Below are 24,743 nucleotides of genomic sequence, written 5' to 3' on the forward strand. Positions count from 1 at the left end.
ACTTTGTAACACATTCCATTTACATCCACAAAGAATAAAGATCAAGGACTTTTGCTGATCCTGACTCCGGCCGATTTTAAAATATCCTGACTCTGGCTGATTCTAAAATATCCAGTGTGCTAGCGTGGTCATCACACTTAACGTTGGCCATTTATGTTAGATATAAGGGTATAGACGGAACACTCACCAAAATTTCCAATGATCCCAAACTATCAGGGATAGCTATCACATTGGATAAAAAAAATCATCTCAAAAGTATCTCGATGTGCTCAGACACTACATTTAATATGTTAAAATGAAGTTCAAGTACAAGTATGGCTAGACAACAGTTGCCCTGGGAGATCTGGGTAACTCGGTGTCTTCATACTCAATGGCAATCCCAACGCTAAGACTAGTAACAGGATGCATTTAAGAATTACAGGATTCTTTTATTATTGTTCTGTAAGAAATGACCAACAGGATGATTTCAGAGAAGCTTGGAGAGACTTACATGAACTGATGCTGAGTGAAATGAGCAGGACCAGGAGATCATTATATATACAGTATATATACTGTATGAGGATGTATTCTGATGGAAGTGGATTTCTTTGACAAAGAGAAGATCTAATTCAGCTTCAATTGATCTCTGGTGGACAGAAGCAGCTACACCCAGAGAAAGAACACTGGAAAATGAATGTAAACTGTTTGCATTTTTGTTTTTCTTCTTAGGTTATTTTTACCTTTTGAATCCAATTCTTCCCATGCAACAAGAGAACTGTTCGGTTCTGCACACATATATTGTATCTAAGATATACTGAGACATATTTAACATGTATAGGATTGCTTGCCATCTAGGGGAGGGGGTGGAGGGAGAGGGAAAAAAATCAGAACAGGAGTGCAAGGGATAATGTAAAAAGTTACCCAGGCATATGTTATGTTAATAAAAAGTTATAAAAAAAAAAAAAAAAAGAATTACAGGATTCCAGAGTTACAAGGAGGTACCTGCATTCTCAGATTTCTTCTAGGTGGCCTTTGGGGGGCAGAATGGAGCATGTAGGTTTTGAGGACAATAAGGGAGAAATGTTTGCTTTGGGAGTGAACTCTCCTACGTCCTTCCTATACCAATATGGAGACATGAGACACAAGAGGCACCGGACCCTAGGGAAGGGTGCCCAGTTAACTCCCCAACACTCTTCTCCCTTCTGAGTCCCTGCTCCTCTGCCTGCCCCATGTCAGTTTAATGCTCTGTGCTCTGCTGGGAGGGATGCTGTGCCCAGGGTACCACCACACACCACCAGCGCTGGTCCGGGACAGGTGTGGGAACACCAGCACCCCCTTGCTGGCCCGGGATGGGATATCCTACTCCCTGGGGCTGGTGCAGGGGAATTCTGGGAACTGAAGCCAGAACCTGAGGAACCCCTGAGCTACATCGGAGAAGACAAAAAAGACCTGGAGCTAGTGGAAGTTTTTCTTTCTACATTTTATTATTTCAAACCAGGTGAACAATTTGATAAAACGTGTGAAAAAAGCGAGGAGGCATCCGATGCTGTTGACTCTGGGGCCTGGGGCAAGGTTCAGGGGACTGAGGATGAGGATGAAGACGGGAGCCCTCATGGCAGTGGACTTTCCTATCGTTAGAGCTAAGGAGCTACAGTTAATGGAGCTGACGGGAGAGCTGCCGAAGGGGGACGGGGCAGGGTTGTGGGAAGCGGGAGATGAGGAGAAGCCCCCGGTGACGTTGGCAGTTGACTCGAGACTTAGCCCTTTGGAACCTTTGTTGGGGGGACGGGAGACGGACTGTAATGGAGAATTCTGGGGGGAAGGAGGAGGATGGGTTGGAATGGAGAATTCTGGGGGGGGGGAAGTTGGAATGGAGAAGAAAAGGAAGGGGGGGAAGGAGATGAGGCTTTGGGCGGCTGGAGAGGCTGCTATCCCCTCGTCAGGGGGCACGGGACACAGGTGAAGCCCCCACAACAGCCCCCAGGGCCAGAGCAAGCAATGAGACAGACAGATGTAAACAGACAGACAAGCCAAGGCACGGGCTCCCCTGGAGGAGGTGATCCAGCACAGATCAGGACGACTCAGCCATTTAGTACGTGACAGTTTTAAATAGTCTTCTCTAAAAAGGTCCCTACAATTTTGTTTTATATTTTAAAAAAACACACACACAAAAGGTCCAAGAAAAACAGAGAGGAGCTTTGGGACTTCTGGGCTAAGGAATGTTGTCATCGCTGACCCCGTCCTGCTCAGGGTGGGTTTGTGCTTTATCCTGGAAGGGCTCCCCGATACCCAGAGCGGGCCGGGCCAGCTTGGGAGGGGACGGGCATGGCGGGCCAGGGGCTCACTGCGAGCACAGGGCCCGGGGACCATAAACACGGACCGGGGCTGGGCTGGGGACAACGTCCTGGCAAGGCAGAGGGGCTGACAGTATTGGCCAGAGAAATACAGGGTTTCCTTTACCATGAACCCGAGTTTCAGAAAGACCGACACCCCCCTCCCCCCAACACAGAATAAAGTAGAAGAGAAAGCGGGGTGCGGCCCGGGGCAGAGCTGAGGGGGCTGCTGCGGGGAGGGGGAGGCAAGGGCAGGGGGGGAAGGGCCCTCCCAGCGGCTGGGCGGCAGGCTCGGGTCCAAAACCTCGGGGACCTCCGCCTTCCACTCTTCACCAAAGTCTCTTTGTTAGGTAGGGAGAAACCAAAACATGGAAACAGAGGGAGGGGGAGGAGGCTGTGGGGAGAGAAGTTGGAGTCACTATCACGGTGCATCCTTCCTTTCTTGGTCCTGTCTGCATCTTCCTCCTGCTCAGTGACTGAGCAGCTCGAGTGGTCCTGGTGGGAGGGAAGAGGAGAGGTGAGGTCACCAAGGCCGCCCAGGTGGGCCCCGCCCCCCCACGGAGCTCCCACTGGAGGCTTCCGTTTCAGCATCTCCTTTGCTCTGCACTTCCCGGCCCTTGGAACAATGGCCCTGCCCATCCGTCAAGGTCCTGGCTGCGGGCTTGGAAATCAGCCTGCCGTTGCCTGGTTACCAGGTTTTCTGAGGGCTTGGGGGTGGCAAGAAGGATGCCAGCGGCCCCTCCGCCGCTTGTGTCTGTGGCCAACCCCCTGTTGCTAGGCCCCCCCGGGGAGGGAGGCCTGTCTGGCCTTTAGTTCCAGTCAGCCCGCCTGCACTACTCACAGCAAGTGTGTCCCTGTGTGTGCATGTGCAAGTATGCATGTGTGTGTGTCTGCACATTGGTCTCTTCCCCAGAGACGTGACAACCCTAGCCCCCAGCTTGTTCCCCCTCCTCTCCAAACAGAAAACTTCCTGGGCTCAGAGCTGTGTCTCCCCCAGGAAGTGCAGCCCGGCCGTCTCCGTGTCTCCCCCAGAAAGCCCAGCCCAGCTGTCCCTGTACCCCCAGAAAGCCCAGCCCAGCCGTCTCCGTGTCTCCCCCAGGAAGCCCAGCCCGGCTGTCTCTGTGTCTCCCCCAGAAAGCCCAGCCTGGCCGTCCCTGTACCCCAAGAAAGCCCAGCCCGGCCGTCCCTGTACCCCCAGGAAGCCCAGCCCGGCCGTCTCTGTGTCTTCCCCAGAAAGCCCAGCCTGGCCGTCCCTGTGTCTCCCCCAGGAAGCCCAGCCCGGCCGTCCCCGTGTCTCCCCCAGGAAGCCCAGCCCGGCCATCTCCGTGTCTCCCCCAGAAAGCCCAGCCCGGCCATCCCTGTGCCCCCAGAAAGCCCAGCCCGGCCGTTTCCGTGTCTCCCCCAGGAAGCCTGGCCCAGCCATACCCCTGAGGCCTGTGCCCCACTCCCCGCCCGGCCCCTCACCCCCTGCTCCCCACCTCCTGCCCGCAGGCCCTCGGCCGCCTGCTCAGAAGAGGCCGCAGTCCTTCAGGTTGTTTTTGATGATGACGTCAGTGACGGCGTCGAACACGAACTGCACGTTCTTGGTGTCGGTGGCACACGTGAAGTGCGTGTAGATCTCCTTGGTGTCCTTCCGCTTGTTCAGGTCCTCGAACTTGCTCTGGATGTAGCTGGCGGCCTCGTCATACTTGTTCGCCCCTGTGGAGAGAGGGGGCGTTGGGCATTGGGCATGGGGCAGCTGCAGTGCCCGGTCACTGACCGCGGCCCTTCCCAGACCCGCCCCAAGCCTTCGCCTCGGCCCACCAGGACCAAGTGTCAGAGATTCCTCAGGGGCACCTCTGGTGGGGGCTCACCCGTGGGGGGAGAATAAGCGGAAAAACAATTCTGGGGAAAAAGGAAAAAGGAAAACTGTTTAACAAGTTTGATGGGGCACAGAGGGAACTCCCCGCCCAGCTGAAGGCCTTAAAAGACCTTGTGAGTGTGTGAAGCAAGGGTAGATAAATGATGATATATAGTGTAATATAGCAAAGATAACTTTCTCTTGTACTGGGGGAAAGAGAAGGCTCAAGGAAAGAAGGAATAGGAGCGCCGCTGCTCAGGCTGGAGGGGACGACGGCAGTGAATGCCGTGGGACCTAGATCATTACTGCTTTCTCTATATGGGAGCATCATCTTTGGACAAAGAGAGAAAAAGTGGCTGATCAGAGAGTTCTAATTACTCCCGATGAGCCTGAGGCCCCAGATCCAGAAAATCTCTGCCTCTGGACACTGGGGAGACAGGCAGATGCCATTACTGAATCACTGACAAGGAACTTGGAAAGACCATAGAGAACGCGGGAAATACTGCAGAATTCCACGGTGCAAAGACAGCTGCCCCAAAGAGGAAAAAATAAAATTTGTATGTCTGCCAGTTGGATCCCGATGAAATCTGAGAATGCGAAACTCTAGGAACAACTAGCAAATGGACATCTAGAAAAAGAGGTGCTGATCGGTCATAAAAGGATTCTAACAAGTAGGGATAAATGTAATTTTATATGTAGGGTTCAAAAATCAAATTCCCAAGTCTAAGATGGATTTCTGGTCAAATTAGATGAATTTTACTTCTTCTCACATCATTCTAGACTGATGCTAGATTTCAGCGGAGGATTTACCAAAGTGGGCCACTCAGAGATAAAGTTCCATGGAGGCCGTTTTTGACCCGCTGAATGGCCACGTCCCAAGAAGAGACATTCACGGTCTGCCGACCGCTTGGCGGCATTCTCCAGGGGAACATCCTTGGCACTATCACCTACTGGAACAAGAGCCAAACTTGGAGCTGGCAGAAACTTAGTTCAGATCCAGCCTCCGACACTTAGCTATGCGAATGCTAGCAAGGACTCGGGGCTCTTCTCGGCTCCCTTTCTCCTCCTGTAGACTGGGGGTGTTGTCTGCAGAACTTACTTGCCCCTTTCAAGTCAACAAGCATTAATAACTAGTGTGCAAGGCCCTGGAGAAACGATGGAAGTAAAAATGGCTCCTTCAGTCAGGGAACTTCCTGTTTGTGGGTGAGGGGGACATGAGATGTATACAATGACGATGGTAACAGTTAACATTTATAAGGATCCTGCCGGGTCTAGCCTTCGACCACCCAGCTGCCTCAAATTAATTGCAAGGGGGAACGCACATTAAGGAGAAATTGGGCAAAAGTGAGTGTGACAGAGCGGCGCCTGGGCCGGACTGAGAGGGATGCTGGGGGTTCTAACAGGCAGAGCTGGGAGGGAGGCCGTTCCAAGCACAGGGATGGGCTACAAAAGGCCTGGAGTCTGGAGAGCTCAGAGTGAGTTCAGGGAGCAGGTGGAAGAGCAGTTTGCCTAGAAGGTGCGGCGCTGGGAGGAGAGCAATAGAAAGTAAGTACGGAAGGAGATAGAGGGGCCAGATGGAAGGGGTTTTAAATGCCAGGCTGGAAAGCTGGGCCTCATCCCAGTGGCGAGCTGCAGAGGATTCTTGGGACCGGGAGCCACACAGCTACACTGGTGGTTTAGAGATTAATTTGACCTGTGTGGAAAATGGGCTGGATGCTGTGGAGGCTTCCAGATGGTCCGTCAGTCAGGGATTTACAGTGGCCACCCTATAAGCCACGCCCTTTGCCCAGGGACTCACAGAGAGGAAGAAACGCACTTCTTGCCCTCTCGGAGCCAATGGGCAGAGAACGTTTCTACACAGTAAAAATGCCGGTGAAGCTCCAAGGCCGGACAGGGCCCAGGCAGGGGCCTCTTACATGAGGTGGGCCTAAGCCAAGTTCTGCTGGGGGGAGGGGGGGCTGGCTGGCATATAATCAGGGTTTTCCCATCGCTGCCTGCTCCACCTCGGTCTTCCCTTTCTTCTGGTCATGGCAGAAGCCTGAACTGATATCAGGGCGATGGGCCCTCCATCAGAGGGGCTTCCTGAGCCCCAGCCCCCCTTCCCCTTGGGGACAGTTTCTATGGCCAGAGGCTGAGAACTCAGCTTAGGGCTAGCTGCCATCCTCCTCTCATCCAGCAGAGGGCCCCCTTGGACCACTGGACAGTGCTTGCCTGGCCTTCTCGGGCCCAGTGGGGTCCAGGGAGATCTCAGTTGTCCCAGTCACTGTGTCCCTCTGTCAGAACTTACCTGCCTTCAACCCTGACCACCGCCCTTCCCCACCATCCTCCCTCTCCATCCAGAGCCTGGTTCCTTGTAACCCGGACAGGAGAACACTGGGGAGGGGTCAGAGGCCCCCCCAGCCATGTCTCCAGCCCCTGTCCTCACCCACCCTGTCCCACAAGGGGCACAAGGGGCTAGAGGGCTATTAGCAAAGGCGCTCAGGCTGCCTCTAGGCCAACTGCTCTGACTTTCATTTTTCCAATGAGGAAACAAAGGTCCCGAGTTAAGATGACTGAGGGTCCCCGAGGCTGCCCCTCTCCTGCCCGGGGCTGCAGGGCAGTTACCTCCCTGCGGAGCCGGGCCGGCCACTGTTGGGACCTGTGAAACCTGGCCTGGGCCCGTCCCCCACTCCCTCCGGGCACTCAGGGAAGCAGATGGAGAGCTCCACCTGCCCCGCCAGCCTGGCACCTGAGGAAGCAGAAGGCAGTGCTCCTCCTCCTCCCTCTCTCCCCAGGCCTCATACCTGAATACTCAGGAAAGCAGATGGTGAGGGGGCTGTGAGTGATCTTCTCTTCAAACAGGTCCTTCTTATTGAGGAAAAGGATGATGGAGGTGTCTGTGAACCACTTGTTGTTGCAGATGCTATCAAAAAGCTTCATGCTCTCATGCATTCGATTCTAGGGGAGGCAGAGGGAAGAGAGAAGGTTGGCCGAGGGGGAGGAAGAAACGGGATCCCGGAGGTCTGAGGCACCCAGGACCTGCTCTTTCTGGAGAGGGAGGGACATGTTCCCTGCTAGTGGCCACCCTGTCCCACCCCATGGGCCAGATCGGAGGTGGGAGAGGTCCCTGGGCACTGCCTCAGGCATAGCTGGGGGGGGGGGGGAAAGGGAGGTCCCTTCTGTCCTTGAGACCCACCTGCTGGGGAAAAGGGAACGCAGTTGGGTCCTGCTGCTGCCCACCTCCCTCCCAGCTGCTCCCCTTGTGTGCTAGTTTGCCAGCTGAGCCCTTTCTGGGAGCCAGTGGGCTCAGGAAGGAGCAGGGAGGCGGCAGTGGGTGTCAGTGGGAGACTGAGGCCCCTTTGTTACAAGAAAGAAGCACTCAGCCTCCTGGGTGGGGGGTGGGGGGCAGGCAGGGCCTTCGGGGATAAAATCTAGGCCTGATTGAAGGCCTCCTTCTCTCCCAGCCCAAGGTCCCTCCAGGCAGCTTTCCCACCGTACTTCCCAACTTATCTCCCTGCAACTCCTTCTGTAATTAGACTTTTCTGCTGATTGTCAGTGGGAGTTTCATCTGGGAGCAAGGGCTCCTTAAGGCAGAAGGAGGGAGTGCTTTGTACCCTGTCCCGGTCCCCAGGGCCTCCGGTCTTCCTGCCAAGGGTCCTCCCCCTCCCCTCTCCCTCATTGAGCATCAGTGTGGGGGAATGTCAACCCCACGTGCCGGAGCCTCTGAGGGGAGCGCTGGCCGGCAGGGGGGAAAGGGGTGAACCCTCACCATCTCCTCATCTTCGGCCAGGACCAGGTCATAGGCGCTCAGGGCCACACAGAAGATGATGGCCGTCACGCCCTCGAAACAGTGAATCCACTTCTTCCGCTCGGACCTCTGCCCGCCCACATCAAACATCCTGCCAAACACGGGGGATTGGGTCAGTCTGTGGCCCTGCTCCCTCTCCCTGCCCGCCCCCAACTCCGCCCCAGGAAGAAAGGCAATTCCCTCCTGCCCTGGGACAAGACCAAGCAAACTGGGCCCTCAGAGCAGTGAGCCGGCCTCTGCCCAACATACTCAGACACGCAGGCAACCCCAGGCAGCCTGGAAGACAAGTCTCTTCTGAAGCTAAACCCCGGTTCTCTGCTACTTCTCCAGGGGTGCGCCACAGAGAATGATTCCCTAGCTCACCGCCTCCCATGCTTTGCTCAGAACCTTTCCGAGGCTCCCTGCTGTCTGCCACATCCTCTCTCGCCTGACAAGCAAGGCCCTCTGTAGCTGCACCTCATACTTTCCCTATCTTTGGCCCAACCAGATGGTCTGCTGTCCCAGGAAACACGCTCGATACCTGCGGGCCCTGAGCAGCTTGTCCTCCCTGCCTAGTCTGTCCATGGTGGAATCCCCCCCTGCCCTTTCTGAAAGCCTGCTTCCTAGGCTACTTCCTCTAAAGAGCGAAGATTCCTCTGGTCCCCAAGGACCGGGACCTCAGACAGTGAGAGCTCTTAGCCAGCTTGCTCTTTATCATGCTCCCAGATTATAAGCACCACCAGGGCAGAGGCTGTCTTAGCGAGAGTTCATATGGACAAAGAGCTGGCCTTGGAGTCAGAATCTTGCTTCAGACACTCTCTAAGTGTGTGACTTTGGGCAAAGTACTTGTCCCAGCCTCTATTTCTTCATCTGTAAAATGGGGACAATAATACCAACCTTATGGGACTATTGTGAGGACCCAGGAGCTAATGTACACATAAAGCTCTGCAAAGAACCAGATAAGTGCAATGTTTTATTGGGGTCTAGAACCGGTGATTTTATTAGCATATAGCACTTGTACTGGTGACAATTCACTACAGAAAGGAGATTTGAACCTAGATTGTTCTAACTCTGAGGACAACCCTCATCTACTTTCCCATGTGGTTTCCCTCATTGTGGAGATTTGTTTTTTCTCAGCCCCTAATCCTGTGTTGTGAATGTAATAGGTGCTTAATAAATACCGAATGTTCTTAACTGGGGACACTCCACTCTCTCTTTCACCTTCCCTGACAAAGGGGGACAGGGATCACAAAAAGTGGTGAGGGTTTGAAGCCTGGAGGGCCACAGGCCAGGCAGGACCAGGAGTCTAAGAGCCTAGATTCATACCCTGGCTCAGCCACTGACCACCTGTGTGACCAAGGCAATCACTTAATCCTTCCACGCTTCACTTTTTCCAACTGTTCAATGAGGAGGCTGGACTTGATGGCCTCCCATGTCTCTGGTGCGCTCCCTCTGTACTTATGTGATCCCTGCTTCTAGCCCTTCTGGGCACTCAGACTGAGACAACAGTGCTACTACAGCAATAGTCTTTTTGCTAAGATTTTAGTTAACATTTTTATACCATTCTCCTTCAGAGATACTAGTTGAGAGCTTTCTTTTTCACTTTATCCTTCCTTAGTTTTACCCACTTACTTGAAGTGCAGATCCTTGAAGGTGAAATGAGTCTCCACAATGCCAGTGGTCTTTACTCGGGTTCTCAGCACATCCTGCTGGGTGGGGATGTAATCGGACCGAGATATCCTTTCCAGGTCATTTAGATAGCTGGGAAGGTGGAAAGAGAGATGGGGTTATAAAGCATTTGGGGTGCTGAAGTATTGAAACTTTCCCAGAAGAGATACCTGGCCTTCAATCTACCTATTTGCCCCTGACACTCCCAGACCTTATAAACATATTCATTCAAATCTAGAACTCCTCTTTCCCTTTACCAAAGATGCTCAATTGTAGGTCACTAACCTCACCTCTGATTTTTGCTTCTAACAATTACCATCCCTCTTCACTTGAAAAGACTGAGCATGCTCTTCAACAATGAGATGATTCAAACCAGTTCCACTTGCTCAGTGATGAAGAGAACTATATACACCCAGAGAAAGGACTGTGGGAACTAAGTGTGGACCACAACACAGAATTCTCACTCTCTATTATTTGCTTGCATGTTTTCTTTCACAGTTTTTTTTTCCCTTCTAGATCTGATTTTTCTTGTGCAGCAAGATAATTGTATACACATATTGGATTTAACATATATTTTAATATATTTAACATGTATGGGACTACCCGCCATCTGGGGAGGGGGTGGGAGGAAGGAGGAGAAACTTTGGAACAGAAGGTTTTGTAAGGGTCAATGTTGAAAAACTATATATGCATATGTTCTATCAATAAAAAGCTTTAATAAAAAAAAGAAAGAAAAGACTGAGCATAGTTTTCAAAGTTCATTTGCATCTGGATCCTGCCCATATCTTGAGAAGACAATGGAGTAGGGACTATTACACTAGCTCTCCTATACTCACCATTTTAAACTCAGTAAAATGAGATCCAAAGGAGTTGACTTAACCTGTCCGAGTGCTGGGGAAATGTTTGTGAAAGAATTATTTTTTTTAAAGCTAGATCTATGATTGTTATACTGAAAATCCTTCAGGAGATGCAGATGAGCAGCTCATCTGTGACTGACAGTCCTAGAGCTGCTTGGGGCAGTGATGGCCTTCAGTGACTTGTGCCAGGTCACACAGCTAGTCTGTGTCAGAGACAGAACTTGAATTCAGCCTCCAGACTCCAGCCTTCTACCTTGAACAATAGCTTGCATTCTATAATGCTTTAGAGTTGACAGTACTTTTTTCTCGCTGTAGCCTGGAGAAGGAGGTAAGTTGAGTACAATTATTAACATTTTACGCAGTGGGAAGTTCTGGTTCAGAGGTGGATGGTGATTTGTCACAGCTTAGGAAATGTAAGAATTGAGGCTCAAGCCCTGCTCTTCTGACTTTAAGAGCAGACTTTTTTCTACTATCTTGTCGAATTGGTTCCGCTTTGCTAGTCTCTGGGAGAGGGCCAGTAGTGAGGACTCAGCCAAGGATGGCACACATGGGCCAAAGAGGAGGACGGGAGCCAGGTAGTCCTTCTGCTCTGAGGGAAGCCAGGCTCCAGCTAGGTCTCTGCCATGTAATCTCTGGCATATAATTGGGTTAGAACAAACAGGCTGCCTCTGAGCCATTAGCTGGGCTAATCAGGGAATTCTCCAGGCTGTAATCTGGCAATTAGCAACTCAGAGCTTCCCAGACATAGACTCTCTCCCCACCCCAGCCCCACCTTCCCCCAACAGCAGGGTGGGCTGATGCATGCTGGTCTTCCCAGAAAACTGACAGCCCCATCACAGCCGTGGAGCTGGGGGCCTCACGGGGAGGAGGTGGTGCCGACACCTGTTCCCCTGGGCCTCAGCTCCCTTTTACCCGATAATTAACAGAGCTCCTCTCTCATTAGTGGCAAAACACCTTACGGGCAACAGCTGCTGGGTGGAGGCTGTTCAGGAAGAAAGCCCGGCTGGAGCCCTTGACGTTCCAACTAGGCTGGCAATCAGCCTTTGCTGAGTCCCTACTGTGTGCAGATGCCTAGTTTGGGGCGGGAAAAGGGATAAAAGGGCAGTGAGACAGCAATGCAGGGCAAAATGCTTTGCACAACCTGGGCATCTGCAGCACTCACTGTTATCTTTTCTCTCCCTTAGCCTCAGTTTCCCAATCTGTAAAACAGGTGGATTGGATCAGATCACATCAAAGTCTCCTTTCTACCTCCGAATCCCAAGAATTCCAAGAGCCCTCTGGGTTAGAAACGTTAGCAACTCTGTCGAGAGGCCTAGGAAGCTGGGCTGCCCACCACACAGCAACCGGAAAGGCAGTCCTGATCCAGGCTGTGGTATCATGGGGTATGTTACTCTACCAAATGTTCCTGACCTTACCCAGGTCATGTGATTCAAATAAATTTTTTTGGGCGTAACTCCTGGGTTGTTGTCCTTTAAGGACGGAACATGAATGGTTTACATCTACGCCCTCATACTCTTCAGTCTGTATATGTACATACTTATTGTTATTGACAGAGAATCTCATTTCCTATACTCTGAAGTTTACAAACTCTCCCTGTTTGATAGATGAGGCAATTGAGGCTTAGAGAGAAAATGACTTGCCTAGAATTAACAGTGATAGCACTCGGACTCCAACCCAGGCCTTCTGTGTACCTGAGTATCCTAGCCTACCTGTCCTTCTGGGAAGCTCCCCTGACAACTCAATACCCCAGAGGTCCCCTTTTTTGCCCCTTTTGGAAATAGGGAGTCTGAAGGACCTAGGTGGAGGCAGGAGTTAAGGATTACTCATATGCTGAGCAGCACTGTGATATGCACACAGAAAGCAGCAGCTTTCCTCAGATCTACAGGCACAGGCTTTTGTGAGTCCTGTGAGTGGCAGAAGTCACTAACTTTGTGTCCCTATTGCTGCTGGGCCAGTTCTGGGGCTTAGCTCTCATCTCTGACGAGTGGCACTGAATCCTTAGTGGAAATGCCAGGGAAACTGTCTCAATCTCAGTGGGGAAGGGGAGGAAGGGTGTGTGAGGGGGGCGGGGAGCCCTTGGTTATGCAGGCAATCAACTACCTAAAAATATGAAACATAAGTTAGTACAAGATCCACTCCTAGTCTCAAAAAAAAAGAAAAAAAAAAAAAGAGGCATCAAAGCATGAATAAAAGAATACAACTTGGAAAAGTAACAGTTTCAAATCCTGGCTCTTCTATTTATTAGCTATGTAACCCTCTCTAGTTCCCTTCTCTAGACCTTAGTCTCCTCATTTGAAAAATAGGGATGATCAACCAAGTTGGGAGAAAAAATTCCAAAAATGTAAGCAATTACAATGGTAAAGATGGAATTACATCCGGTCTTCACAAAGACTTCCTGCAAGGAAGAGGAAGTCCCTCCCTGACCTGTGCAGGGGCACAGAAGGCTGAGTACAGTCAGTGGAAGGAGATTCAGTCACCCTTTGGTGGAAAGAATAACAGGGTTTGGAGTTAGGGTCTGGATTTAAGTCCCCTTGTGTTACCTTAATAGCTGTGAGACTGGGACAGTGACTGAGCTTCTCTGAGGGGGATGGACTGGATCCAGGCCACCTGGCTTAAAGACCAAGGCCTCGGCTGGTCCCAAGATCCTCCAGAGAGCTAGTCCGGATGCTCTATTTTGGCACCCCAATTTGGGGGCTCTAGAAAGCACACTATATTCCCTTCCTAGTCTAACTCCCTATCACTTTCCTCTGGTCTTCGGGCCTAAGCTGGCACAGCTGTTCAGAATCTGGGAGATGGACTTCATGACCTCTAGATATCTGGAGTAATGCAGAAGGGCCGAATGTGTCTCCAGCCCCTGTGGGATGGGCCTTGGCCAGCACAGCTCAAGGCTTCCGTTGCCAAGGGAAGGAGGGGCTAGAGCATGACAGAACCCCCGCCTTAGGACTATTTGTGCTGGGCCCACCCACACCGTCCTGGGGCCCCAAATTATGACTTGTGGATTTAATGACAAAGCTAAGTCTGGCCTGACTCGGTGGTGATGTGCATAAGCTTCAGGATATATAGCCGCTGGCCTGTAGGAGGGAGTTCAGCGGCCTCCCTCTGGGTGCTTTGAGCCACAAAGAAAGAGAGGAAGGGTGGGTGTGAGCAGGTTTCTCCTCTCCTGTACCCTCCTTCCAACTCCCACCCTCTTCCCTTGCTTCCTTTGTTCTGTTCCTTCTCCTCTCTCAGGTCCCTTCCATTCCCTGAGCCCCACTTCCATGAGCTCTAAAACCCCACCTTCAGCAATGGCTCTTCAGCTCAGCTTCCTCCCCAACTCGGGGAAGAGACGGAATGACTTGAGACAAAGGATGCTACAGCCTTGGCTGAGAGCTGTCTTAGGGGTGGGCAAGGGAGAAAGGGATAAGGGACAGGGGTGTGTTCAGAAACCTGAAGCTTGGCTGTCACCCTCTCTGCCACGAATGACAAGGCCAGGGATGGACCCGGCCATGCTAGAGGCCAGATCTGGAGGAAGAGGAAAGGGCTGTCCAGAACTCTGGAGCTTCTGTTGCAACCAGGACAGGATATGGAGCCAAGGAGGAGGGCCCATGGGGCTGATGCCAGCATGAAGGACAGATGGGAAAAGGGAACAAGAAAAAACTGGGCCTCAAGCTCCTTTTTAACGCCAGAATGAGAAAAAAGGAAGGGCCGGAGGATGGAGCTGTCAAACTTAGCTCGGGATTATCTAAAACTTTGGCATTTATAAAACATTCTGCACAAGCCCCACGAAGTAAGTGGTCCCAATGTTACCCACCCTTGTTTATGGATAAGCAGAGCCCTTAAGGGTCACCCAGATGAGTCAGGACACTGAAACCTACACAGATTAAGTGACTCAGGGAAGGAAGCAGCAGGGGCAGAATTCAAAACTCACATCGGCTGACCTCAACCCAGCTTTTCATGAGCCTTGTACCCCAAAGCATCCCCCCTCGTCTCTCAGCTAGCTCAGTAGGTCCTCGGGTAAGTAGGAACAGAGGTGCTACCATCTTTAAAAAGTCCTGTGATCAACAGCCTTCAGGGACAGCAATCTTTTTGGAGCTGAGTTGTCACTGCCTCCATTTCATGCATACTGACTGCCCAGCATTCCATGGCATTACAACAGAGGCCTGAAAACAGAATTTAGCTATCGGATAGGATGGAGGGGCAAACTGGGGCTCTCAGTTTTCCCTTGGGCTTGGAATATGTTCTTTTTTGTGCCTCCTGGTGGCTAATGGCTATACCCTCACATTGAGGAGAGAAGGTGAGAGGGCTACTTTCCATTTCACACGGTAAGACATCATTATCTGGCCTCTTCCTCTAAGGAGGTTCCCCCAAAACAATACCTCTGCAAATCAGAGAATCGAGGCTTTAAATTTGGAAGGAACCATAGAGAGCATCTAATTAGAGCTCCTCATTTTAGATGGTAAAAGCCCCTTTTAGAGGCAGCAGGAAGACTGGAATTTAGATCCTACCTCAGTCACTAACTTGTTAGGTGATCCTGGGCAAATATCATTTTTTCCCCCTGAGGCAATCGGGTTTAAGTGACTTGCCCAGGGTCACACAGCCAGGAAGCATTATGTGTCTGAGGCTGGATTTGAAGTCTTCCTGACTTCAGGGCTGGTGCTCTATCCACTGCCACCTAGCTGTCCCTGGACAAGTAATTTAATCTCTCTGTGTTTCATTCACCTCCCTCCCTCACAGGGTTGTCATGACGATCAGATGAGATATTCATAAAGCGCTTTGCGAACCTCAAAATACAACATAAGGGCCAGCTATCATTATTGTTATTAAAAACCCAATCACAATAAAGTGGCTTGTTCAAAGTCATCCAGGTCACAAGCAGGAGAACCAAGCCTGAAATCTAGAACCTTGGCTTACGTGTTCCCTGCTGCACACGAGCCTCTCTTCCCAGCCCCTATTGACTGTAAACAGTCCCCACAGCCGCCAATCTAGGAGCACTGACCTCTGAAGGGCCTGCTCCGAGACAGGTGGCCTAGTGAGGCGAGCATGCTTTGTGCCAGAGACAAAGCCTAAGGGCAGCAGAGGCTCCGGAGAGGCGAAGAGCCCTGGGAAAAACTTTCCCCCTCCTTCCACAGAGACTGAGCTCTCGGTGGAGGTGGCCCAGGGCTGGAAGACCCCAGACTCTCCAACTCAGCAAGACGCCAAAGTGGGCAGTGGCTGGGGACCGAAGGGGTCGGGGCCACCGGCCACCACCAGTGGAGATGGTCCAAATTCCACCACTGACCCCAAGTGCTTCTACTCTTATCTCTGCTCTCCATCTGGGGAATCTCCGCATTCCCACCCAGTGCAGCCTGGGAACCACACCCTTCCCAAACTCCCTGCTTCCACCCAGTCAGACGGCATTTAACTCTTCTGTTCACCCTGAGGTGCCCATCTGCCGCCTACTCCCACATTCCAGCCTGGTACAGACCACTGAGAAGACGAGGTGGGAGACCACCTGCGAGGCTCAGTCCCCCCAGAACCTCAGCTGCTTCTCCTAGAAAAGGGAAGTGGGGCAGCTACATGGTGCAGTGGGTAGAACACTGGCTCTGAAGTCAGGAGAACTCTGCTCAAATCCGGTCTCAGACAATACCTATTAGCTGTGTGACCCTGGGCAAGTCATTTAACCCCATCTGCAAAGGAAGGAAAGAGGGAAGGAAGGAGAGAATGATGGAAGGAAAGAGGGAAAGAAGGAAGGAAAGGAAAGAAAAGAAAAAAGAAAAGGAAGGTGAGGAAGGTTTGAGTGAATGCTCTGCAGGTCCTTCCTCTAGGGAGGGTGCTCCAAGGCTGCAGACAGAGGCAGGGGTGCGCCTGGCTGAAGGATTAGGGCCCTCCCCAGGCCAGAAAACTTAAAGTCATAGGGTCCAAATCTGGCCTACTGGCAGTGGTACCTGGGAATGACCCGGAAACAAGATATGTCATTTCTCTGGGCTTCATGCTGTAAAATGAGGGGACTAGACTAGATCATTTAATATTCTGATAGCTACATTTCAGTCTAATAAAATCTAATTCTATGCATTTGTAAAAACATGATTCTGAGAAGGGTTCATAGGCAATAGACTGCTCAAGGGGCGTTTGACACAAAAATGGTTAAGACATCCTGGACTAGACAAATGCTAGAACCTCTGTCCTGGCCAGGTAGAATGACTCCAGGACTAGATTTCTAGTTTGGAATGAGGGAAAAGAGGGAGAAGAGGGATTTGAGGGAAGGAGGGCCCTCAGCTGAGACAAGAAGAAAAGGCTGCATTTTTCACATGAAAGATCTCAAATCCTACTTGGGTTGGAAGAGGCCTTTTGGCCTAAGAGCACTGCCAGCCCCTGCCCAAATCAGCCTTGCATTCATGACACCAAGGTGATGAGAAACAGAGCCATTGGTCCTTAATCTCTGAGCAGTTCCTCTGCTCTTCAAGGCCCTTTCTATCTAGGCTGAAGGACTAACCTCCTCCCAGTGCCCAGGCGATCTGTGGACAAGCTTCCACTATCTTCCAACACTTCTTGGCTCTGAAGGCCACAGAAGCACTGGACTAGGAGTAGGGTAAACAGAGATTTGCAAATACTGCCACTGAATGGAGAAAGGCCAGGTCATTTACAATCAGAGATGGGAAGACACCCCTTCGAGACTCCATCATGGGGATGTCTATGGGATTGGACTGGCTACCTGGAACCCTAACTGGAACCAGGGTAACTTCTCATAGAGGAGCGTCTCCTTCCAGCAGAGAGCAGGACAGGGCCTAAAACGCCCCTTTGGATACCCCAGACAAACTGGATGGAAGAGGAAACTGAGGCACCTGCCCTATGGAGAGTTCATGCCTTAACTGGAAAGAGCAGTAGCTATAGCCTCAGGAGAATTGGCTAGGCTCGAGTCCCAGTCCTGGAGTTCCAGGTTCCTCTATTAGGAAAGTGCCTCCTTTTCTCTCCTTTTCCAGGGCCTTTCTGTCAGGAAAAGAGCAGCAGGCAGGGCTCAACTTCATGATCTCTCACAGTGGAAATGCAGGCAAGCTGAAAAGGTTCAGGACCACACAGCGTGGGGGTGACCTGTTTCACATATAGCTAGCCCATATTTGGGCTCCTTGTAAAAAAGGTTTTGGGAAGGGGTTGGCTCCTGGTGTTTGAAGGGTCTTCTTGGGGAGGTCGCCCAGCAGGTGAAATTTTCACTGGATCAATGGAGCTTGGGGAAAGAGAGAGGAGCCGGCTTCCCTCCTGCTTCCTCTGGAAAGAAGACTGGGGAAGCTTCTTAGAACAAAGTTTCTTAAACTGGGGCCCATGAGCTTAAAAAAAAAAAAAAAAAAAAAAGTATCTTGCTAGCTGCATTGCTATATGATTTCTTTCCTTTGTTCTATTTTCAGCATTTAAAATGGATTTTGAGGAGTTCTTAGGTTTCCCCAGCCCGCTCAAGGGGTCCATGATAGAGGCTGAAAAACACAGCCACTTGATATTCTCTCTCAGACCCATCTCCAGAGGAGGGGAGCTTTCCTGAAAACCAGCAGGGGACACACATGCAAAAATGTTTGTGGCAGCCCTTTTTGTAGTGCAAGGAACAGGAAACTGAGTGGATGTCCATCATTCAGGGAATGGCTGAATAAGTTGACATATGAATGTAGTGGAATATTATTGTTCTATAAGAAATGAAGAGCAGGCTGATTTCAGAAAAGCCTAGAGAGAATTACATGAACTGATGCTGAGTGAAGCAAGCAGAACCAAGAGAATATTGTACAGTAACTAAAGATTATGTGACATTCAACTGTGATGGATTTGGCTCTTTTCAACAGTGACGTGATTCAAGGCAATTCCAACAGACTTGTGATAGAGCCATTCACATCCAGAGAGACGGAGACTGAATATGAATCAAAGGATAATATTTTCACCTTTTTGGTTTGTTTTTTGTGGGTTGTTGGCTTGTTTTTTTTTTTTTTTTCCTTTCTCATGCTTTTTTCTTTTTTGATCTGATTTTTTTCTTGCTCAGAATGATAAACATGGTTTGAAGAATTGCATATGTTTAACCTATACTGGATTGCTTACTATCTAGGTTAAGGGGAAGGAGAAGAGAGAGGGAGAAAATTTTGGAACACAAAGTTTTGCAAAGGTGAATGCTGAAGGTTGTCTTTGCATGCATTTGGAAAAATAAAGTACTATTAAAAATTAAAAAAAAAAGACGGGCAAATGCCCCCACATGGGAGAGGGAATGGAAGCAATGACTCCCTCCTCCGCCTTACTTTAGGGAGGTGACTCAGGGGAAGGAAGGGCTTCTCTACCTACAGAGAAACAAATCAATTATTCAGGATTTTGTAAAGGGAAAATACACAAGAGAATTCTCAAGAGCTTGGTCTGAGGCAGAACAGTGCAGTGGACAGAGCTGGAGTCGGAGGCCTCTTTGGGCCTCATCTGTAAAAGGAGGGAGCTAGATTGGTTCTAAGACCCTTCCCCTCTGAATGCATGACCCTAAAGTCAGCTGGAGGCCCGGCACATGGTCAAGGTTACTGGTGGTTCCCCAGGTGCTCCCGAGATGACCCTTTCCACTCCAGCCTGGATATTCTTCGGCTCAGCATCCTGCAGCATTCTGGGCCTGATCTCGTCCCTAGCTGCAGGGTGGACCTGCCCAAATCCTCGCCCCTTTGTTGGGGCAGGTACCCTAAGTGGAGGAGCCGATCTCCAAGCACCATTTCAACTTGGGTACTTAAGGGCTCTGGCTCCCCACTGCCTAGAAGGAACCTCACTCCAAGGCAGCAAAGCTTTCCCAAGTGACAGCTAGGACTAAAAGCCCCAGGCAAGGCACGAGGTAAGCCCAAATACGTCAAACTGGCATTCCAGGGTCTCCAGGTTCTGGGTTCTTCCTGGAAGTGACCAGGGGATGATTCCCGTCTTGCCCAGAAATCTTCCAGCATTTCCAAACCACTGGCTGGGGCTCGCTTCCTCGGCTCCCAAAGACAGGCATGGGTGCAAGAAACTGGCCTGAGACCAGGCAGGAGCTGGGAGGGAAGGTACAGGCCTGGAAGACAGGCCGACATTCCCCGGGCTCTCAATGTCCACCTCCTTTGGGCCCCTCCCGAGGGCTCGCACAGAGACCCCAATCCTTCTTCTCCCATCAGGGCAGGTAGTGGTTGCTTGCTGATTACAATGTATCTTTGCAAAGTAATCTCGGCTCCTTGGGAGTAAGATTGTTTAACTCCAGAAGCTCCAGCGGTGAGGGCTGGGGGAGGGCTTGGCTGGGGGCCCAGCGGGGCTCTCCTCCAGAACGGGAAGCTAAGCATCCTCAGGCTGAACCCTGGGAGCATGCAACAGTGAGCCCCTGGTTCTGAGAAGCGGAGGGCAGCAAGGTTCCAGGAAGAGATCTGGCCGGGAATCGGGAGCTGGGACTCCGATCCCTGACTCAGGGGGGTGAGTCCCTTCTTCATTCTGGACCCCGGGATTTCCCCTGCAGAGCTGGTTCGGGGAGAGCAGCTTGGTGTGGCAGTCAGGGGAGCTGGGTTCAGACCCCAGTCTGACCCTTCCTGGCTACGTGACCTTGACCAAGTTAGACTGGGACTAAGTCACCACGTCCCCTGGCGGTTGGGACAATCTGCGGGCACTGCCTGCGCCTGGGAGGAAGGGCTCTGGCCAATATTCAAGCACCGGGAACATGGGATCCTTGTTAATGCCAGAATGTAAGCTCCCTGAGGACAGCGGCCCCTCACTGAGACTGGGCCCACGGCGCGCAGTCAACACATCCTCTCTGAACAACAGGTTCTGCCAAGCCGAACACTCGGCTCGAGGAAGGGGTCTCCGGGCAGCGGGGAGGGTGGGACTGAAGGGTGTGTACACGAGTCCCTGGCCCGGCTTCCAGGAGGTCTGGGAAAGGCAAGCGCTGTGGGGGTTTCAGTTACTCGGCTCAGCCCTGAAATCCAAACAATCCCAGCAGCCCACGAGACCCCAAACCCTGGAAGAAGTGTTTCCCAATCAGAGGGCCACAAGAGCACGTGACAACCGGAAATACATGGTCCAAAAAAGATTAGTGAGCAGGGTCACGACCCCAGGGCTGTCCCGGTCCGGCTCCAGGAAAGGCCCCCCCCCCTCCCCCGCAAGGGCGTTCTTCCACCCTAGGAGGGGGCAGGGGAGACTTCCTCCCACAATCCCCTGTCATTCCAGAACCTATCTCCCTTCCTATGGGGCCCTCAGTCTTCAAGAATTTCCAATTAAAATGCAAATATCTATGGAAGGGTTTACGCTGCTCAGATAATTCCTGGACTGATAGCAAGGCCAAAAGCTGAGCCTGATGGCACAGAGGAAGAACAGCGGTCAGGAACGTGGAGGCTGGACGCAGGCGTGCGGGCGATTTCCGGGTGCCCGGCCCTTCGGCCTCCTACTCTGTTGGGTGAGGAGCCAGACCAGATGGAACAGGCTTTCTTAACCCGCAGGGATTCATGAAAAATGGGGAGAACGGCATTTCAGGAGAACTGATTTCCCTCCGATGCTGAGCACTTTACTTTATGTACTAAAAGCCTTCTAGGAGGGGTCCAAGAAACCAAAGGCTGAGGCGCCTCTGGCCTAGAGCCCAGCTTCTTAAACCATGGGTCGTGGCCCCTCATGGGGACATGTAATAGAATGAGGGGTCACAAAATTACGATTGATTATCTGTAAATGTTTGATTTGTACACCTATTTTGTATAACTATATGCCAGAGATCATGTAAAAATTTCTCAGGCAAAAGGAGCTCGTAGGTGGAAAACATGTAAGAAGCCCTGGCCCAGAGGATCTCGGCGGTTTGGGTCAGTTCTGCAGCACAGAACCCCATCTGTTTTTTGACAAGGGCTTTTTCAGGGCATCAAGGCAGCCTTGCCAAGGTCTGCTGAACATAAACCTGAGAAAGAAAGGCCTAGCTTTCCATTTATCTGTTGGCAAGAGCAAGTCACTTTTCTTGTTTTGGTGGACATTTCATCCTCTGTAAATAAGGACGGGAGGACCTGAAGAACCTGCCCTCAGAGTGTGGTGGTGGGGAAGGCACTTGGGAAGGCCTTTCGTTTCTTTGGGCCTCAGTTTCCCTATTTGTACTACACGGGGGTTAGAATCACAGATGTTCCAGGTCAGTAGGGAACTCTGGTCACTGAGGTCAATCTCCATCTGAAATTCCTCCACAAGATCACCCAGTGATGACCAGATGGGATAGTGCATTGTCATCAGTCCATGAGGTCACATGACCTCATTTGTCCCTTTTTAAAAAATGGTACTGATTACATTTGACTCTGCATAATTTTCTGTGTCTGTCTTATCCCTTGAGATTTTGTTTGGATTCTATGAGCCTAGTTAGGAGCTGTGTTTTAGCCTCCAACCTCTCCTACACATGGGGTTCAAGACCCTCCACACAACAGAACTCCAGGAAGTGTGAGTGGAGGGAGGGGGGGGAGCTGGTCTGCCTAGATCCTCTGGGTCCCATCCCCTTCCTCCCAGGAATGAAAGGGTCTGTGCATGCGTGTGTGTGTGTGTGAGACACAGAGAGAAAGGGAGAGAAGGAAGGAAAGAGGGAGGGAGAGACAGAGACAGAGAAAGAGGGAGAGACAGAGAGGGAAAGAGAGAGACAGAGACAGAGAGAAAGAGGGAGAGGAGAGGGAGAAGGAAAGCGAGAGTGAGAGAAAGTGAAAGCAAGAGAGAGAGAGGGAGAGAAAGAGAAACAGAGACAGAGACAGGCAGAGAGCAAGGTGGTCAGAGTCCTTGAGGATGTGAGCTCAGAAACTCTCTCCCCCATGTGCTCCCCCACCCTGGCCAGGCCCAGCCTGAGATGCCCTCTGGGACAGACGTCCCATGAGTCTCTGGGGCCCACGGCCCGGCCCTCGCCAGCAGCGCCGAAGTACTCACTAGGCCGCCGAGTCGTTGAGTTGGTACTCCCGGGAGCGGCCAAAGCAGGCCTGCACGCCATCATCTGACCACAGTCTCCGGATCACGCTGGCCAGGTCATCGGGCATGATGCCCTGCTCCTCTGCAGTGCAGGACAGGGCAAACAGCTGGCGGGCGTCGTCCTGGGGGCAGGAGCACAGTCAGGGGGCCTCCTGGTGGCAGGGCCAGAGCGTCCCTACCTTGGACTTTCCTCCCTTTCTCAGGGCGGTGATTTAAGACCCCCCTGGGAGAGAGCTGGGAGACGCGGGCAGGGATTCGGCTAAGCTTGGAGCCAGAAGACCTGGCGGTGACTTCCCTGCTGTGGCCCTCAGTTCTCCTCTCTATCAGATGGGGCCCATAACACAGGGGCCTCCCCCTCCCTCATGGGGGGAGGAGACACCATGAACTAAAGTGGCAGAGACACGGGGGCCGGTTTCCTCACTCCTGCCAGCCGCAGGGGACCTGAGGAACTCCTTTCATTTCTCTGGACCTCGGTTTCTCTATCTGTGCAATGGCACAGACTTTCCAGCTCAGTAAGGAACTCTAGCCACTGAGGTTGTGCTCCCTCTGAAGCTCCTCCATAGGATCACTAGAATTGACCAGAGTCATCGGAGCCGGGGCTTGTGGCCTTCCAGCATTGGGGAAAGCCCCCGCTAACACAGCCCGCTCCAAGGAGGGCTGGCTCTCCTCTCAGGTAGCCCTTTCCAGACTGAATCTGAAGCCGCCACCTCCACCCCCAGCTCCCGCTCTGCCCTCTGGGGCCAAGAAGAAGGAGTCTTATCTTCCCTGTACTGACAGCCCTTCAAATACCTGCAAACAGCTAGCTATCATTCCCCGCCCCCCACCCACCCAGTCTAGGCTTCTCAGGCTAAACATCCCCAGTTCCTCCCACAGAAGCTCTGATCTCTCTCATTCTGAAAGGAGAGGTGGCATGGAGGCACCGGGAAGGGCAGGAAGGCTGGGTCCGGGCTGAGCCCCCGCCCACACTCACTCCCAAAGGCTGGGCCCAGGGCCGAGCCCCCTACTGCACTCACTCCCGACCCTCCAAGTACGGACATGGGCAGGGAGTGCTCCCTGGGCTCAGGCCCTGCCCTGCAGACAAGGAGCTGGCCTCTGGTGTAACACAGCCTGCAGCCACCCAGGGGGGAAATGGGGCAGGAGGACGTACCGCTCTCGAAGGGTCCCCAAAGTCAATCTGCAGGTTGCCCATGGCCTTGATAATGGCCATGATGGACTGGATGGTGTTGCTGTAGACCACAGCCTTGTACTGCCGGCACTCCTCCTCTGAGTAACCGTCCTCATGGATGATCCTGCAGGGGAGGGGAAAGTCAGACTTCTGCCTCTGGGCTGGACCTGCCCCCCCCCGCCCTCCCCCCCAATTCTGCCCCTCCGCCCAATCCCACCCCCCTTCTTGCTCTGCACGGCCACTGCCTGTTCTAGGTACACCCCAGAGAGAAGGCCGGGCTGCCTGCCTTCCTTGGCGCTGCCCCTGCCAGCCCAGGCCAGGCCAGATGCCAACATATGAATGAGACTAAGGAGATTCAGCCCGAGGAGCCATTTCTCACAGGTCTGTCTGTATTACACCCTGAGCCTCATGGGGAGTGCGGGGTCCTAGCAAGGAGAAGGAGAAGCTGTTTCACCCAAATCTCTCATTTTATCCAATCATTTACAGATGACCTGCCCAAGTTAGCAAGAGCCTGGCCCACCGCTCGGTCTGACCAAGGATCTTGGTCTGAGTAGTCCCAGGGGGCCGAGGGGCCCAGGCCCCATATCCAACATGTGCCTCCTCCCACCTCCCACTCTGCACCTCCCTGAACAGTCACTTACTTCATCTGTTTGACAATTGTGCTCTTCCCGGACTCTCCGGCACCTAGAAACAAAGGAGAAGAGGTTGGTGAAGAGGCAGAATGAGGCCGACAGCCAGCTGGGGTCCGGGAGGTGGCCGGGCTGCTCTGACGCTACAGGGAGGGCTGCGCTTGGGTGGCTTTCACCCCTTCCCAGGGGCTGAGGCCTGTGAGCAGGGGCTGCTAGTCTTGCACGGATCACCCTGGCCCAGGCCCCAGCCTTGCCCTCCCTCCCATAATCCCCTCCGTGGGGACAGCCCAGCCCGGCCTGGAGGCAGGGAGAGTCCCAAGCGGGAACGTGGCCATGGGAGTTGACTGTATCATCACTCTGTGTGTTCCTGTCTAAGAGAAGGCCTCGGAGCAGGCTCAGGAAGGCTCAAAGTCGGATGTTCGGCACTGGATCGTCGCTTCCCCCCGGAATACAAATCATTTCCGGGGAGCCGGCCCATCCCCGAGAGAAGGGCTGCACCCTGCCCCAGCGGAGGGCCCATCGGGGACAGAACTGCAGGTGCCTTAACGTACATCCTGCCCAACCCGGACCACTCGTCGCTCCTTTGGCGCGGCCTGTGCTTTCTTTAAAGAAAAAAATCTTATGACCAA

The 24,743-nt window shown here is 52.3% G+C and overlaps 1 protein-coding gene across 1 annotated transcript in view; it reads right to left on the reverse strand.

Annotated features, from left to right (window-relative positions):
* Nucleotides 1-1,440: 1,440 nt before the first annotated feature.
* GNAI2 (G protein subunit alpha i2) overlaps nucleotides 1,441-24,743 on the reverse strand; it is an 81,716-nt gene continuing 58,413 nt past the window's right edge. Inside the window, exons 2-9 of the mRNA XM_031958936.1 lie at nucleotides 24,127-24,169; nucleotides 23,468-23,609; nucleotides 22,282-22,442; nucleotides 9,551-9,679; nucleotides 7,901-8,030; nucleotides 6,936-7,089; nucleotides 3,791-4,010; nucleotides 1,441-2,807 (exon numbers count right to left, since the gene is read on the reverse strand). Of these exons, the coding sequence (XP_031814796.1) occupies nucleotides 3,820-4,010; nucleotides 6,936-7,089; nucleotides 7,901-8,030; nucleotides 9,551-9,679; nucleotides 22,282-22,442; nucleotides 23,468-23,609; nucleotides 24,127-24,169 (950 nt within the window). The 3' untranslated portion in view covers nucleotides 1,441-2,807; nucleotides 3,791-3,819. The remainder of the gene's footprint in view (nucleotides 2,808-3,790; nucleotides 4,011-6,935; nucleotides 7,090-7,900; nucleotides 8,031-9,550; nucleotides 9,680-22,281; nucleotides 22,443-23,467; nucleotides 23,610-24,126; nucleotides 24,170-24,743) is intronic.

Source organism: Sarcophilus harrisii, chromosome 1, assembly GCF_902635505.1.
Source record: "Sarcophilus harrisii chromosome 1, mSarHar1.11, whole genome shotgun sequence".
Lineage (NCBI taxonomy): Eukaryota > Metazoa > Chordata > Mammalia > Dasyuromorphia > Dasyuridae > Sarcophilus > Sarcophilus harrisii.